The sequence below is a fragment of the Elephas maximus genome, chromosome 11, assembly GCF_024166365.1.
Source record: "Elephas maximus indicus isolate mEleMax1 chromosome 11, mEleMax1 primary haplotype, whole genome shotgun sequence".
In the NCBI taxonomy this organism is placed as follows: domain Eukaryota; kingdom Metazoa; phylum Chordata; class Mammalia; order Proboscidea; family Elephantidae; genus Elephas; species Elephas maximus.
The window spans coordinates 104,449,516-104,465,392 of record NC_064829.1 but is presented as its reverse complement, the minus strand read 5'-3'; the positions used below and the strand labels follow the sequence as shown (position 1 = coordinate 104,465,392).

The window sequence follows — 15,877 nt, the reverse complement described above, 5'->3', positions numbered from 1 at the left end:
TGGAAGGAGAAGGGACAGGGGAGGGTTAGGGAAGGGACTAAGAGGTTTGGAGATGTGAGAGGGAGTCTGGGATGGGGAGGAGGTCAAAAGACTAAGGGGTGGGGGAAGATCAGAAGCTCCGAGGAGGGGAAAGGTGCCTGAGAATGGGAGAGAAGTCAGGGGAAGTGAGGGTTTAGGATGATAGGAGGTTGGGGAAGAAGGAGGGAGAGGGTTGGGGGTGGGGATGGGGGGTAAGGAGCCCAGGAATGGAGAAGAGGTTCAGGGACAAGGTTAGGGAGGGTGTCAGAGAGTAGGTTAGGGAATAGTGGAGAGGTTAGAGAAGTTGAGGGATTAGGGTAGGAAATGTGCATCAGGGGCTAGAGAAAGGAATCCCAGAGAGGTGGGAGGGGTTAGGAATAGAGGAGGGGTCAGGGAAGGTGGGAGGAGGTGACGGAGGGCAATGAGAGCCAGGTAAGGGGAGAGGGGAATGGAGAGAGCCAGGGGGCAGGTTGGAGGCTTGGAGGTGGGATGAGGACTCAAGATCATAGATGGGGTCTTTTAGGGGTGGAGATGGCTGAGGGGTGATCTGGCACTCTGAGGAGTTCAGACTTCCCCCAGAAAGGAGAGTCCTGGGCTTGGCAGGCTTCTGAGAGAAGGCAGAAGGAGGGTCCCAGCGGCCTAGGGTTACCCCTGACACCTCCTCCCCCCTCCACTTCCTCCCTGGCAGAGAAACTATTTCCTGGCCAGGGCTATTTCTGCCCATCCGTTTCCAGAAGGCGGGGGCTCCAGTCACCCCCTCCTCACCTCCCTGCAGTGCCCTCCCAGTCCCCAGGGAGCTGGGGCTGAAATAGCCTCTGGCCAGGATGTGGAGGGCATCAGGGGACGAGGACAGGGCTCTCCTGAGGTCCCCAGCCCTGGGGCAGCCTGTCCCTGAGGGGGAGGACCAGCAGTGGGGATGGGGTGAAGGAGTGGAGATAAAGATAGACTTGGTGATAGGATTGAATTCAAGTGGAGGTTGGAACAGGGTTGGTGTTGGGGATGGAGTTTCAAGAATGGGATGGGGATGGGACTGGAGATGAGGAAAGTGGGGGTTGGGATGGGAAGTTTAGGATTAGGATGATTGGGGTTGGACTCAGGAGAAAGATGAAAATGGAAAAGGTGTTGAGAATGGCATTGGGGCTTGGGTAGGGATGGAGTTGGAGATGTGGATGGAGATGAGTTAGGGGGAAATTTGAGGATGGATAAAGGTAGAGGTTGATGTGAGCTTAAAGATGAAGTTGGGACCAGTGTTGGGGTTAGGGGTGGGACTGTGGATGGAGTTAAAGATGGAGGTTGGGGAGGGGTGTTTAGGATTGGGGTGCAATTGAGATTGGAATTGGGGATGAAGATGGATTAAGGATGCAGGAGGAGGTTGAGGATGGAATTGGAGATGAAGTTGAGGGTTGAAGAGGGACCAGGAATGGGGATAAGATTGAATAAGGAGGTTGGGGAGGGGATTGGATTTGGAGGTGGATGCTGAGATGGGCCTGGGTTTAGGGTTAGGAGTGAGACTGAAGAGGGGAAAAGGGTTAAAGGTGGACATGAGGATGGGATGGAGGATGAGATGAGCGTAGAGGAATGGACATGAGATGGGACTGCAGTTGGGGCTGTCGTGGTCTTAAAGCATAGAGATGAGGTTTAAGATGGCCTTTGGAGAAAGGGATGGATTGGGGATACACACACGGATGTGTCTCAATTTGGAGATAAGCAGAAGGTGGAAATAGAAAAGGCATTAAGGAAGATATTGCAGTTTGGGGTAGGAATGGGGTTGAAGATGGAAAAGGAGTGGTAATACCAGTTAGGGGATGTAGTTGGAGGTAGAAATTGAGGATGAGTATGAAGATGAAATTTGGGCATGAGTTGAGGTAGGGATGAAGTTGAACGTGGAGGTTGCAGACAGGGTTCAGAATTGGAATGGAGTTAGGGCTGAGGATCAGCGTGGGGATGGAAAAAGGGAAAGGATTGGGGATGAAGGAGGAGGTTGAGGATCAGGTTGGAGCTGAATTTGGGGGCTAGGGTTGGGGCTGAGGATGGGAATGAAAGTAAATATGGAGATTAGGGAGGCGCATGAAGTTAAAAGTGGATACTAGTGACACCCCTTTAACTCAGAACTGAAGCCACTCCTGAAATTCACCTTTCAGTCAAAGATTAGACAGGTCTCTAAAACACATGAGGAACGTGCTTCTTAATTCAATCACGTATGTGAGACCGAAAGGACAGCACCTGCCCAAAAGCAATGACGCGAAGGCAGGAAGGGACAGGAAAAATGGATGGATGGAAATGGGGAATTGAGGTGTGGAAGAGGAGAGCGTTGACACATCGCAGGGATTGCAACTGATGTCACAAAACAATTTGGGTATAAACTGTTGAATGAGAAACTAATTTGCTCTGTAAAGTTTCACCTAAAACACAATTTTAAAAAGTGGATGCTAGAGATGGGATTGACGTTGAGTTTGAAGTTGGAGAGGGAAAGGGGGTTGAAGTTGAGGATGGGGAGGAGATTAGAGTTGAGACGAATGTTAAAGATCAATATGGCATTGAAGATGGCAAGTGGAGACTGGGGTGGATGGGAGAGAGCACGTGGTAGGAGCCGAAGCTGGAGATAGGTGCTGGCCATTAGAACTGTGGTGGGGATGAGTCTGAGTTGTATATGGAGGTTAGAGAAGGAATTTGGAGGTGTGAATGGACATGGGGTCACAGATGGAGGCTGGGTTGGGGTTAAGTATGAAGACTTAGGATGGGCCAGGTTTGAAGATGGAAATGGGCTGTGTGATTCTCCCAGGTCTGAGCTTCTCCTCCCCACTCACCTGACAATGGCTCCTTCACCTTTGGGGGCTCTGGGACCTTGGGCGGAGGCTCAGGAGCTGCCTCACCTGCAGGCACCACCCTCTCAGCCAGTGATGCGCGCCGGGGCTTGGGCCCACGCCCCAGTCTCAGGAAGGCCAGTCTCCGGGCAGCCTCCCCAGGGACCACGTCTTCGCTCTGGGACCGGGTCCCCTGAAGCCGGGCCAAGAGGCCAAAGTCGGCTGAGCTCCTGCGGATCCCCGAGGTCAGCACTCGGCCCAGAAAAGAACGAGACTGCCCATCTACTGGGCTGCCTGCTCGCCGGCCCGTGGCCCAGCCCAGCCGGAAGGGGGCCAGGCCTGCCAGCTTCTCCAGGGTGGCACGGCGGTGACAAGATGCCCCATTGGGCAGGGTCCCCAGCTCTCTGACTTCTCCTTCTGCCAGCCCTGGAACTTCCTCAAAAGGGTTCCGAGAGGCCCTCAGGGGCAGGGTGCCCGTTTGGGGCACCTTTGAGTCCGCCACCCCTAGACTCTTCAGGATAGGCATTTTGACGGGTGAGGACCTGGGAAAAAACAACAATGACCAGTATTGGTATTGGTGACAATAGCTCTGTGTGCACTTGTGTGCGTATGTGTATGGTGTGTGTGCCAGGCACTAGTCTGAGCCCTTCCTGATTCCTGTGAGGTGGGGACTCTTATTATCTCCACTTTGCAGGTGAGGGAACTGAGGCTCAGAAAAGCAAAGGCACTAGCCCAGCGTCCCACAGCAATTCAGGGATGGAGTCAGAATTTGCACCCAGACCTGTCTGATCCCAGAGCCTGGGTTCTTTCCCGGAGGCATCCACAGTTAGAACCTTCCCCCACCTTACTCCTGCCCTGGCAGTAAGGGGCAATGTTTCTGGAATGTTCCTAATCATAGCTGACCCTCCTCTCCAGCGGAAACGAGCTCAGAGAGGGAAAGGATCTCCCCAGTGGCAACACAGGTAGCCAGGAGCAGACCGCGTGGGGACCCAGGCTTCACCATCTCCTGGGACATCCAAACCAGACACCTGGGCCCATGCTTTAACAACTTTGTCTCCCTCAACTCCCCTGTCCAATCCATCCCCCGTCACCACTCCATCATTCATTCCTTCAGCTGAACCTTATTGGGCAACAGGCAGGAGAGGCAAATCCATAGAAAGCAGATTAGTGGTTATACCAAGGGCTGGGGGCAGGGGGATGGGATGACTATGGAAAGAACCTGGGCTCTGGGATCCGACGGGTCTGGGTTCGAACAGCGGCTCCATCCCTGAATCACTGTGGGATGTTGGGGATGTGCCTTTGTCCTTCTGACCCTCAGTTTCCTCATCTGCAAAATGGGGAGTGACTGCTTAATGGATACGGGGTTTCCTTTGCGGGTGATGAGAGTGTTCTGGAATTAGAGCATGGGAATGGTTACCCAGCATTGTGAACTTACTGAATACCACTGAACTGTATGCTTTACAATGATGGATTCCGGGTTATATGCATTTTGCCACAAAAATAGAAGAAAAACCTTACTGGGTATTTGTCATGAATCCGGCTCTGTGCAGGTATTGGGGACACAGTGGTAGCCAAGGCAGACCTAGCCCCTGTCCTCAGTTGCTCACAGCTTCCTGAGTCTGGCCCATTCCATCTCCTAAGTCTCTCTCCAGTCTGCTGTCCCCTGTCTCCCTCCTTCCCATGGTCCCTACCCGGGTGCAAGTCCCTCTCACTCCCCTGTCCCGGTCTTCCCCCTCATCTCCAGCCTCTAGTCTTGCCCCTCCAGTCCACCTTTGAGGATCTCATTAAAGCACAAACTTGACCATGCTCTTCCCTGGCTCCTAGCCCTTCCATGGCTCCCCAGTACCTTCGGGACAAAGCCTGGGACCCTTACCACAGCCTGCATGGTCTGGCAGCTGCCCACCTCACTAGTCCCATCCTGCACCCTCCTTCTGTTTTCTTTTCTCCAGTCTCCTCTAGGTTTCAGCATCTGCTTGTCCCTCCACCAGGAAGCCTGTTCTCCACGTTCCATTCCTGCTTCAAGATTCAGCCCCAATGCCCCCTCCTCCAGGAAGCCCTCCGTGACCCCCAGCCTAGATAAGGCACCATGCTGTAGGTTTTCTCTGTCTGGGCACAGGTCTGTCCCCCCACTGGACTATGAGCCCCAGGAGGACAGGGTCAGGGCTGTCTCTGTCATCTTTGTGTCCCCAGCACCCAGCCCAAGTCAGGCATTCAGGGAATGGATGCTAAACAGGAAACAAAGGAAGGAACATAGCAAGACAGTTCATTCCTTGGGTGGGGAGGAATGCTAAGTCCAGATGGATAGATAATTCAGTAAGGAACAAGCCCCACGGGGCCTTGAATGCCATGATGAGGGACTTGGACTTTCTCCCAGGGGCACTGGGAAGCCATCGAAGATTGCTTTTAAAATTATTAAGTATTCCAGACATTCAGAAAAGTACAGAAAACAAACTTACTGAGTGCCCCTGTGCCTACATCTCAGGTACAGCTAATGCGAACATTTGTTCTGTTTGCTTTCAGTGGTTTGTTTTTGTTTTGTTGTTTAATTTTAAAAATCAACACATTATAAATGCACCACATTTTCCCAACTCCCCTCCTTGATCTCACTCAGTCTAGCCCTCTCCCAAGGAACCCAGCAACTAGAATGCACGGTCCACTAGTCCAAACCCATTTTTATCTTCTGCCTACATAGACTTGGATCCAACAATAATATATTTCTTCCCATGGTTGCAAACCCTCTATAAATACTACCAAGGAGCCCTGGTGGCACAGTGGTTAAGCACTTGGCTGCTAACCAAAAGGTCAGCAGTTTGAACCCAACAGCCAGTCCCCAGGAAAGATTTACAGCCTTGGAAACCCTATGGGGCAGTTGTACTCTGTCCTGTGGGGTCACTATGAGTCGGAACTTACTCAACGGCAGTGGGTCTGGTTTTCTGATAAATAACTATCATACTATTTGTATCCTGCTTGTTGTTGTTCTTTTTTAGCTAATATTCCATGAGATGTACCCAAATCTGCTCACGTAGCTCTTGTTCATTTACTGTAAGCGCTGCATACCGTTCCATTGTGAGAATCTGACAAAACTGTGTAAATAAAGTTGCAGATGTTCGCAAGCAGCCTCCCACTGCTGGACACATGGGCTGTTAACCCAGACAGGGGTTCTGGGCAGGTGAGAAATGGGGTCAGGATTGGGCAGCCATCCAGGATGGATGGAAGGCCTGGGAGGAGGCTGGTGTTGAAGGAGCCCGGAGTTGGCTGCCTGGTGGACACAGTGGTTAAGAGCTACTGCTGCCAACCAAAAGGTCAGCTGTTCGAATCTACCAGCCGCTCCTTGGAAACCCTATAGGGCAGTTCTACTCTGTCCTAAAGGGTCCGTATGAATCAGAATCAACTCAACGGGTATGGTTTGGGTTTTCTTGGGGGTACAAGGACATCTCCTTCCACGGTAAGAGGCCCCTCTTTTGCTTCCCCCATTTCTGCCTCTAGACCTCAGCTGTTGTTTCTCAGCCCTCCTATTCCTGGAGACATCCTTCCAGCCCCCTCCAGTCTCCATGGTCCCTGTTATGGATTGAATTGTGTCCCCTCAAAATATGTGTTGGGAATCCTAACCTCATGCCTGTGGTTATAATCCCACTTGGGAATGGGTTGTCCTTGTTATGTTAATGAGGCAGGACTAGTGTAGGGTGTGTTTTGAGTCAATTTCTTACAGAACACAAAAGGAGCAGATTAAGAGGGCTGAGAAAGATGCCAAGCCACATGGAGATCTCCAAGGAACCAGGAAACAGAAGCTGAAGAGATAAGAACCTTCGCCCTGAGTACAGGGAGAAAGCCTTCGCCTGGAGCTGGCGCCCTGAATTCAGACTTCTAGCCTCCTAAACTGTGAGAAAATAAATTTCTGTTTGTTAAAGCCAACCACTTGTGGTATTTCTGTTATAACAGAAGTAGGTGACTAAGACAGCCGCCTAACCCCCCAGGGAGGCAGTCGCCATGGCGACCCCTTGCCTGGAGCCCCCCCGGCTGAGTGTGATCAATACTCAGCCCCACCACAGAGACACCACTCACACACTGATTTCTCTCTCTCTTTCATCTTTTCAAACTGGCTCCTACACGCATCATCCCCCAGAACTGGCACCATCTCCTCCCCAAAACCGTATCCAACGTCCCTCCAAAAAGCGTCTCCAACTACCCAGTCACAAAGAGAAATGAAGTCCTGATGCGTGTCACAACGTAGGTGAGCCTTGAAAACATCACGCTGAGCGAACTGGGTCGGTCGAAAAAGGACAGATGCTGTATGCTCTCACTTATATGAGTAAGCAACTATATAGACACCAAAGATGATTAGTGGTTACCAGGGGCGGGAGGGAGGGGGCAAAGGGGAAGTTTTTGCTTAGAGGGCATTGAGGGTATATTAATGATGGTGGAATGATTTGCAAAAGGATAGCAAGAATGGTTGCACAACTTGAAGAATGTGACCGATGTCACTGAGTTGTACATGCAGAAATTGTTAAGACGGCAGATGTTTGGTTATGTATGTTTTCACAAAAAAAAAAACAAAACCGTCTTCATCTCCTTCCCCAAACTGGGGGCTCCGATTTCCCTCCAACATGGTCCAAATTAGGTTTGACATTCCCCCAACCAACTCCAACATCCTCCCCAAACTGAATCCAATACCCCAAACTCTTTCCAACACCCCCAAGCTTGGCTGTAACTTTTTCCCAAAAGCAGCCCGACGTCTTTCCCTTTCCTGGCTCCAATGCCCCCTCTGCAAACTGGATCCGACATCCTGCCCCCTCCAGCCCCCTGTCTGTCTCCCGGTGCCCAGCCCCTGACTCACTTCCCAGACCTCCCACAAGCCCCCAGCCCCCCGGCTCCCTCCCGCAGGATGTCTTGGCCACCAGAGCTTCCCTCTTGGGGCTCCTCCTCCTCTTCCTCACTGCCAGCCTTTTCCCAAAGGCCCTTGCCCTCCTCAGGGGCCCAGCCAGACCTCTATGTTCAGAAGTGGGCACCTCTACTCCCCAGTGTCTGCATCTGAGAACCGTCCTCACAAATTTGTATCCCAAGCCCAACCCCAGTCCAGTCCTCGCCCCCAAACACAGCCCCATCATCACCCCTGACCTGGCTTCAAACTCATCCACATCCCCAAACCCAGTCCTATCTCCGGCTCCATCTCTATGCCAACCCTTGTCCCCATCTCCCATCCCAAGACCCCATCTCCCATCCCAAGACCCCATCTCTTGTGAATGGTGCAAAGCAAGCACTCCATCCCTTCCTGGCCTCAGTTTTCCCATCTGTACTCAGAGGGAATCAGACCCAATGAGGTCTCATCTCTCTTCTACCTTGTTGTTATTGTTAGTTGCTGTCGAGTGGACTCGGACCCATGTGCTGTGCAGAGTAGAACTGCTCCATAGGGTTTTCAAGGCTGTGACTTTTCAGAAGCAGATCGCCAGGCTTTTATTCCAAGGCACCCCTGGGTGGACTCAAACAGCTAACCTTTCGGCTAGTAGACGAGCACTTAACCATTTGCACCACCCAGAGCCTCCTCTTCTACCCGGGTAGTTCTAAAGTCCCCGTGGCTCCCTCGCAGCCTCTCCAAGCCCCTAGAGCCCCCCAAAAGTGCCCCCTGTACCCTTTCTCCCGTTCCCACCCCCATTCTGCCCTCCTTCTGGGGTCAGATTCTCTCTCTGTCCCCAGCCACCCCAGGCTCAGGGCACAGGTTCTCATTAACTCCAGTCCAATTCAACTTAGGGCAATGCTTCTTCCCAGGAGGCGCCCCCCCAGGGAGTGGGAGGTGTGAATCCTGCTCCCCGACCCAGCATACTCACCTCCGTTGTCAGTGCCTCTGCCTCACTGTGTCTGCTGCTGTCCTGTCCCTCGGCTGCTCCAGCTACTCTGGCCAGGACTGCTGAGAGCTTGGTTCTGGGGGGGGTGCTCGGAGAAGGACAATTTCCTGTCAGGAAGCCCCTCCCTCTCAGGGGCCAGGGCGGGAAGGACTCATTATCTGTCTGCCCTTTCGGGCCAGCCTGTGGTTGGGCTGGCAGGGACAAGGCCCACAGGCCCGGCCCCCACCCGTACCTCCATCCCAGGCCGGAATAGGAGGGCCCCCCACTGCCTGCTTTTCACGCATCCCAAGGTGACAACACCATCCTGGGCGCCCCAGGGAGACACCCCCTGTGCTGGACACTGGCCCAAAGTGGCTCTCTAGCCTGGGTGTGCCTGGAAGTATTTGAGTGAGAACTGAGGCCTCTGAGAAGGAGCAGGCTTCTATGAGATGAAGAAATCAGGAAGGCTTTGCACAGGGTCCCAAGGCTGGGCTTTGGGCCTGAGGAGGGGCAGTACTGGGCATGGCTTTGAAATTGCTGTTGTCTTTGCCTGTTGCTGTCAGCTGCTGTTGAGTTGGCCCTTGGCTCATGGCAGTCCCATGCACAATGAGGCAGAAAACTGCCTGGTCCTGCACCATCCCCATTATTGGTTTCAGATCAGACCATTGGGATCCATAGGGTTTTCATTGGCTGGATTTGGGAAGCAGATTGCCAGGCCTTTCTTCCTAGCCCTCCTTAGTCTGGAAGCACTGCTAAAACTTGTTCGGCATCATAGCAACATGCAAGCCTCCGCCGATGGACAGGTGGTGGCTGTGCGGGAGTTGCATTGGCCGGGAACCAAAGCCAGTTCTCTCACACAGAAGGTGAGACTCTACCACCGAGCCACCACTGCCACCTCTCTTTGCCTAAAAGGCCCTCAAAGACGGCCCCCCTACATGCCCCTCTCTCCCAGGACACCACTCTGATTTGTGAATTCCTTTATAGCTTTTTTCACAATCTGAAATGATCTGTTTTGTCTTCATTGTAGGTGTTCTGACTCTTGCACTAGAATGTAAGTTTTATTAAAGCAGACTTTATCTTGCTCATCTTTGTATCCCTAAATGCATGTCTGGCATATACCAAAACCAGTTGCCAGCGAGTTCATCCTGACTCATGGCAACCCCATGTGTGTCAGAGTAGAACTGTGTTCCCTCCGTAGGGTTTTCAATGGCAGATTTTTTGGAAGTAGATTCCTATGCACCTCTGGGTGGACTCGAACCTCCAACCTTTCTGTTAACAGTTGAGTGTAACCGTTTGCACCACCTAGGAGCTTTTGGCATATAGTAGGTGCTCAGTAAAGATTTGTGAGCTGAATGCAGAAATGGGAATGGGATAGAGCTGAAGTGTGCAGATGGGTTTGGGGATGGATTTCCCTTCAGAGCTGTAGTTGGGGATAGACATGGCTGGTGTGGTTGGGCTAGGGATGGGTTAAATTCTGGGTGGGGTTGGATTTGGGGGTTAGGGTTAAGTTTAAGGCTGGGCTTTAGGCTTAGGGTGGCCATTCCGAAGCTAAAGAAGCCCCTGGGTGGCACAAACCATTAAGCTTTTGACTGCTAAGCTCATCACCACTGTTGGGCCTCCTCTGGTTTGAGCCCACCCAGAGGCACCTCAGAAGAAAGGCCTGGCAATCTGTTTCCAAAAGGTCACAGCCTTTAAAACCCTATACAGCAGTTCTACTGTGCACACATGTGGTTGCCATGAGTCGGAGTCAACTGGACAACAGCTGGCTTTTCTGATTTCCAGAAGCCAGGCGTGGCGGGTGTTTGGCCTGGGGCCCATGATCTTTGGTCTAGGCAATGTTAGGGTTGGGGTTAGGATCTTTGTTAGGATCTGGGGCTGGGCTCAGAGGTTACAGCATTAGGAGCTCTCAGGACAAGTAGGCTGGGGGAAGTGGGTCAGGGGTCAAGGCTCAAAGGTCCCAAGGCCTTGGTTCAAAGACTAGATTCCATAGACAATGGGCCTGGGGGAGGGGAGGAACAGGCCTTGTCCTCCCTGTCAGTCTCCGTAGCAGCTTGGACCTGTGGTAATCAGATGGCAGCCTGGGCTGGGACCAAGACCTGTCACCATCACCGCTCCAGTTCCTTCTCTCTCTCTCTTTTTTCAGGTGTAATTTTGTTATTGAGATGCAATTCACATACCATAAAACTCACCATTGTAAAGTGTATAATCCAGTGGGTTTTAGTATATTCACAAGGTTGCACAACCATCCCCACCATCCAGAACATTTTCGCCACCCCCAAAAGAAACCATACACCCTTCAGCAGTCACTCCCATTCCCCTCTCCTCCCAAACCTCCCCCTCAAACCGCTGACCTACTTTCTGTTTCTCTGCATTTGCCCATGCTAAACATTTCATAGAAGTAGAACCACATAAGAAGTGGCCCTTGTGGCTGCCTTCTTTCTCTAAGCATAAAGTTTTCAAGGCTCTTCCATGTTGTACCTTCCACCTTTTTAAACTTCAGTCCCAGCATCTGGGAAATGGGGTGGGGACAGCACCAGGGATAGGGCAAGAACGGGGGTGGTCCTGACGTGGGTTAAGTCTGAGCGAGGAGACGATCTCCTGCCCCCTTGTGGTGTACGGGAAAACTGCAGCTCCCCGTGGCAAGGTCCCACCCCAAAGACCCCCAGAACCACAAAGCTCTTGGGATCACAAAGCTTCCAGAATACCATCCTGAACTCCTCCCTCTTTGCATCACTTGAGACGCCTTAGGATCCATTTGCTGAGTAATGACAATGATAATAATGTCACCCACTTAGGAAGTTCCAGCCTGACCCGATGTGAAGCACTGTGCTTAACGTTTTCTCCTTCATTTGTTGACAACTGAGGTTAGTAGTAGTAGTATTCAGGGACAGGAAACCACAGTGGTTAAGCACCCCAAGTTCTGGAGTTTCGGACCACTTGGGTTCAAATCCCAGCCCTGCCACTCACCTGTCGTGAGACCTTGGGGGCTTGCCTCTTCTTTCTTTGGGCCTCAGTTTCCCTCTTTGTAAATGCTGTTGATAATGATGGCTGCTATCTCCTGAAGTGGTAGAAAGGGTAAAGCACCTGGCCCTGGGGGTAGCCTTCAGGAGTCTAAGTAGCTGATAGTATTAGCCAGTGATGTTCTGATAAATGTTTACCAACCAGCTTGGGGAGGAGTGTGATTTGTAGCATTTGCCAATTTCCATGGTGTAAATATTCCCATCTTGCTAATTTCAAGCTACCAAGGCCACGTGGCCGAAAGCATTGTTGGGAGATGTGTCTGTCCATGTTATTTAGTATTTCCCCTGTGCAGATAAGAAGCCCTGGTGGCAAGACGGAAACCCTGGTGGTGTAGTGGTTAAGTGCTACGGCTGCTAACCAAAGGGTCGGCAGTTGGAATCCGCTAGGCGCTCCTTGGAAACTCTATGGGGCAGTTCTACTCTGTCCTATAGGGTCCCTATGAGTCGGAATCAACTCAACGGCACTGGGTTCGGTTCGGTTTGGGTGGCAAGACAGTTAAGTCCATGAAAAGTTGGCGGTTTGAACCCACCCAAAGGCTCCAACTGAGAAAGACCTAACCATCTGCTCCTGTAAAGATTACAGCCGAGAAAACTCTATGGGGCAGTTCTAATCTTACATGGGGTCACTATGGGTCGAAATAGACTCCATGGCACCTAACACCACCACCACGCAGATACAACAGATGTAAATAACCTCAAGAGCATAAATAATAGTAAAAGAACTAGAACAAAAAGTGCTGAGTATTTATTTTCTTTATTTTAAATAGGTCTCTGGGTGGTGCAAATGGTTTGCACTTGATGACTAACCTAAAGACTGCCTGTTTCTCCCCAGTGATCAGTGGAAGAAAGGCCTGGCAAGCTGCTTCTGTAAAGATTAGGAAAAAAAAAAAAAGTCCATTGCCAAGTCAATTCCACTCCAGAGTAGAACTGCCCCATAGGGTTCTAAGCAGTGGCTGGTGCATTTGAACTGCTGACTTTTCGGTTTGCAGCCCAGCTCTTAACCCCTGCGCCACCAGGGTTCCCTGTAAAGATTACAGGCAAGAAAACCCTATGGAGCAGTACTGTACTCCGTGGAGTCGCCATGAGTCAGAATCGATCTGATGGCAGTGGAATTGGCTTTATTTAAATGTAATTTATTCCATCATGAGTTTACACAATTTAATTTTTTAATAATGGCTGTGTTTAACCACCAGCTTCCAAAATTCCTGAGACTTTAACAGTTGCCTCTCACGAGCAGGCTCCAGGGCACTGCTGTTATCATCGCACCCATTTTTAAGAAGTGGAAACTGAGGCTCAGAAAGGTGGCAGGGAAGAGGCAGACACGCAGGGGTAGGGCCTGGACTGCGACCCAGGGCTGTGTAGTTCCCCGGCCGAGATACGCACTGCCATTCTGCCTCTCACCCCATTCTGAGATAGAGGGCAAAGGAGGGCCTTGGAGTGTGTGACCTCGGAGAAGCCAGTTTCCCATTCGGAGAAGGGCGATGCCCCACAATTAAACACTCCACCGAGTGCCTTTGCACCTGCTCCAGCCCAGTAGGTCCTTCCTCTCATTTTATAGACAGGGAAACGGAGGCCCGGAAAGGGCAAGCACCTGTCCTGAGTCACACAGCTGGGCATACAGGGTCCTCAGACCCCACCTAGGGTGCAGAGGAAAGGAGAGGCGGCTACAGCCCCCAACCTCTGGGTCTGGGGCCCCCTGCAGGTGGGCGGCAGCACTGCTACGGAGGTTGCTCAGGGCCTCTGCAGTGCCCCGCCCAGCACACCATCCCCCCGGCACCCTTCGCCCTCTGTCCGCGACAGCAGGAACGTCCAGGACCCCACGGCTGGGGGGGTGGAGGTGGGGCGGGAGTGAGAACGTGGGCAGCGACGTCTGCCTGGTCGCCGCCTCTGGAGACCCTCTGCCTCTGTGTCTCGCCCTTTAGCTCCATTTCCCTTCGTTTGTCTCTGCGTCTGTGCGTCTCTGTCTTTCCTTCTGTCTGTCATCTATTTCTCTCTGATTGTCGCTGACTGCGTGTCTGTTCTCCCAGCGTCTCTCTGTACTTCTCACTTTCTGTCTCTTTATGTGTCTCTCTCCCTATGTTTCTCACCCTGTCTTTACGTCTTTTTGTCTCTGTGTACTTCTCTGTCTCTCTTTTCATCTCTTTGTGTGCGTCTCTCCCTACCTGTCTCTCTCTCTCCATCTCTTTGCGCCTTCCTGTCTCTTTCTCTTTGTGTCTCTCTGTCATCTCTCAGTATCTGTCTCTGAGTTTCTGGCGCTCTGCCTCGCGTTTTTCTCCCCTTCTCTCTTTTCCGGCGAGTCTCCACTCTCCTGTGACAACATGCTCCCCATCAACGCGCCCGGACATGCCTCCGCCCCCGGCCGACCCCGGCCTGCGCCTTTAAGGGCCGGCGCCGGGGGGCGGGGTCCCGGCGGCCCCGCCCCGCCCGCCCCTCCCCCTGACGTCCCTTCCTCCCCGACCCCTCCACCGCCTCCCTCCGCCGCCGCCCGGGCCGGCTCCGCGCCCCCTCCCCGGCCCCCGCCCGCCTGCCCGCCGCCCCCATGGCGCCGGGGGTTCCCACTGCACGGGGCCACTAGGATCCTCAGCGTCCCCTCCCCTCCCCCGCCTTGCCCCCTCTTCCGCGGCGCGGACCCAAGTGTCCCCGGCGCCCAGCTTTTGAGCTCGCGCCCCCAGGCCGGCGGGGGGGGAGGGGAAGAGAGGGGACCTCGGGACCCCCGCCCCCCCCACCCGGCCGCCCCTGCCCGCTGGGATCCGGAGAAGATGTCTTCGCGGACGGCGCTGGCTCCGGGCAACGATCGGAACTCGGACACGGTGAGTGGGGCCCGGCCCCTTGGGGATCCCCGGCCCGGTCCAGCCGCCGAATCCCTCGCCCCGCCGTGCCCTTCGCCCCGCGAGCCCCTACCCTCATCGTTCAGGCCCGGCCCCGCTCGCCACTGCTGACCCCCTCCTGCACCGCCAGGCCTCTCAGCCCTCCCCACCTCCCCAACCCAGCCCGACCCCTGGGGACGCCCCTCTCCCGGGACCCCCTCTCTGTCCCTCTGCTGGCAGCTTCCGCTCGGCTCTCTTCCCTCCAGGAAGCCCCCTCCCCTGCCAGCTAGGAGCCCCTCCCTTCTCCGGTGTGTTTAAGCCCCTTCTCCTCCAGGCTGGGCACATCAGACAGCTCGCCCCTCCCGGATTTGCAGGGCCCCTGACCCCCAAGGCCCAGCCCTGGCTCGCTCCCAGGAAGGCCTGGCCCAGCCCTGCCTCCGGCTCTGTCCTTCCTGGTCTGGGTCTTGTGCTCTGCTGCCCCAGAAGCCCCCTCCTCCCGTTCCCAGCACTTGCCCCCCCACCCCCCGCCCGTGATCCTGCCGGCCCCATTTGGGCAGCCCCTCCCAGGAAGCTGGTCCCCCACCTTTCCTCCCCACCTTTCCTGGGCCCAGGGCCTTTTTTTGCTTTTTCAAGGTCTCTCCACTCCCAGGCCTGGTCCCCATCTTCCCAGCAGCCTTGTCCTTGGATTCCCAGAAACCCGGCTCCCCCCCAGACCCCACCCGGACCCTCTCTGCCCTCTTCCTTTCCCAGGAAGCCTTGGCCTCCAACTTCCCAGGCCCTCCATCCCAGTCTCAGATTTCTAGGCCCTGGCTTACCTGACTCCAGGCCTCAGCCTCCCTTTATGACTCTCCAGCTTCAGGCAAGCCCCTTGCCCAAACCCCAAACCTCTTAACTCCCTCCAAGGCCTGCTAGCCCCTTCTTCACAGGCCATCATTGCCTCCCCTAGATTTCCAGGCTCCCAGCCCTTGTCCTGTTTCAAGGCTCCTACCTTCCTTGCTGGGGACCTGGCCTGCCAGGGAAGCCCCCTCTTCAACTTCAGAGGCCTTCCTCAGCCCGCAAGGCCTGGCCCCAGACCCTCTTCCAGAAGACTCCTGGACTTGAAGCCGCTGTACCTGCCCTGGCTTTGAGCTCTCTTCTCTTGGAAGCCTTCTCCCCAAATTTCTAGGCCTCTTGACCTGCCACAAGCTTAGCCTTGCTTCCTCTGGACTGCCCCTTTCGCTGGAAGCCCCTTCCCCAAGACTCCAGCCCTCTAGGTCCTTCTCTGCTCCAGAAGCCCCCTTCTCTGATTTCTAGGAGTTTCCCCAAGACCCAGACCCCTGGTCCAGGGATCCCCGACCCCTGACTTCCACTCTCTGTGGCTTTGCTTTTTCCTGCCAAATCGCCTTCCCCAAATGCCCAGGCCCTCCTAT

General features: G+C 53.8%; 2 protein-coding genes across 7 annotated transcripts in view; one reads left to right on the top strand and one right to left on the bottom strand.

Annotated features, from left to right (window-relative positions):
- Positions 1-8,732, bottom strand: part of EXOC3L2 (exocyst complex component 3 like 2) — a 30,596-nt gene extending 21,864 nt beyond the window's left edge. The window contains exons 1-2 of the mRNA XM_049901587.1: positions 8,645-8,732; positions 2,826-3,364 (exon numbers count right to left, since the gene is read on the bottom strand). Of these exons, the coding sequence (XP_049757544.1) occupies positions 2,826-3,348 (523 nt within the window). The 5' untranslated portion in view covers positions 3,349-3,364; positions 8,645-8,732. The remainder of the gene's footprint in view (positions 1-2,825; positions 3,365-8,644) is intronic.
- Positions 8,733-14,154: 5,422 nt separating this feature from the next.
- Positions 14,155-15,877, top strand: part of MARK4 (microtubule affinity regulating kinase 4) — a 45,470-nt gene continuing 43,747 nt past the window's right edge. For 3 of the 6 annotated variants that reach the window (XM_049900041.1, XM_049900045.1, XM_049900043.1), the window contains exon 1: positions 14,155-14,471. In XM_049900041.1, the coding sequence (XP_049755998.1) occupies positions 14,421-14,471 (51 nt within the window). In that variant the 5' untranslated portion in view covers positions 14,155-14,420. The remainder of the gene's footprint in view (positions 14,472-15,877) is intronic. The other 3 variants (XM_049900042.1, XM_049900040.1, XM_049900044.1) reach the window with 1 other exon arrangement.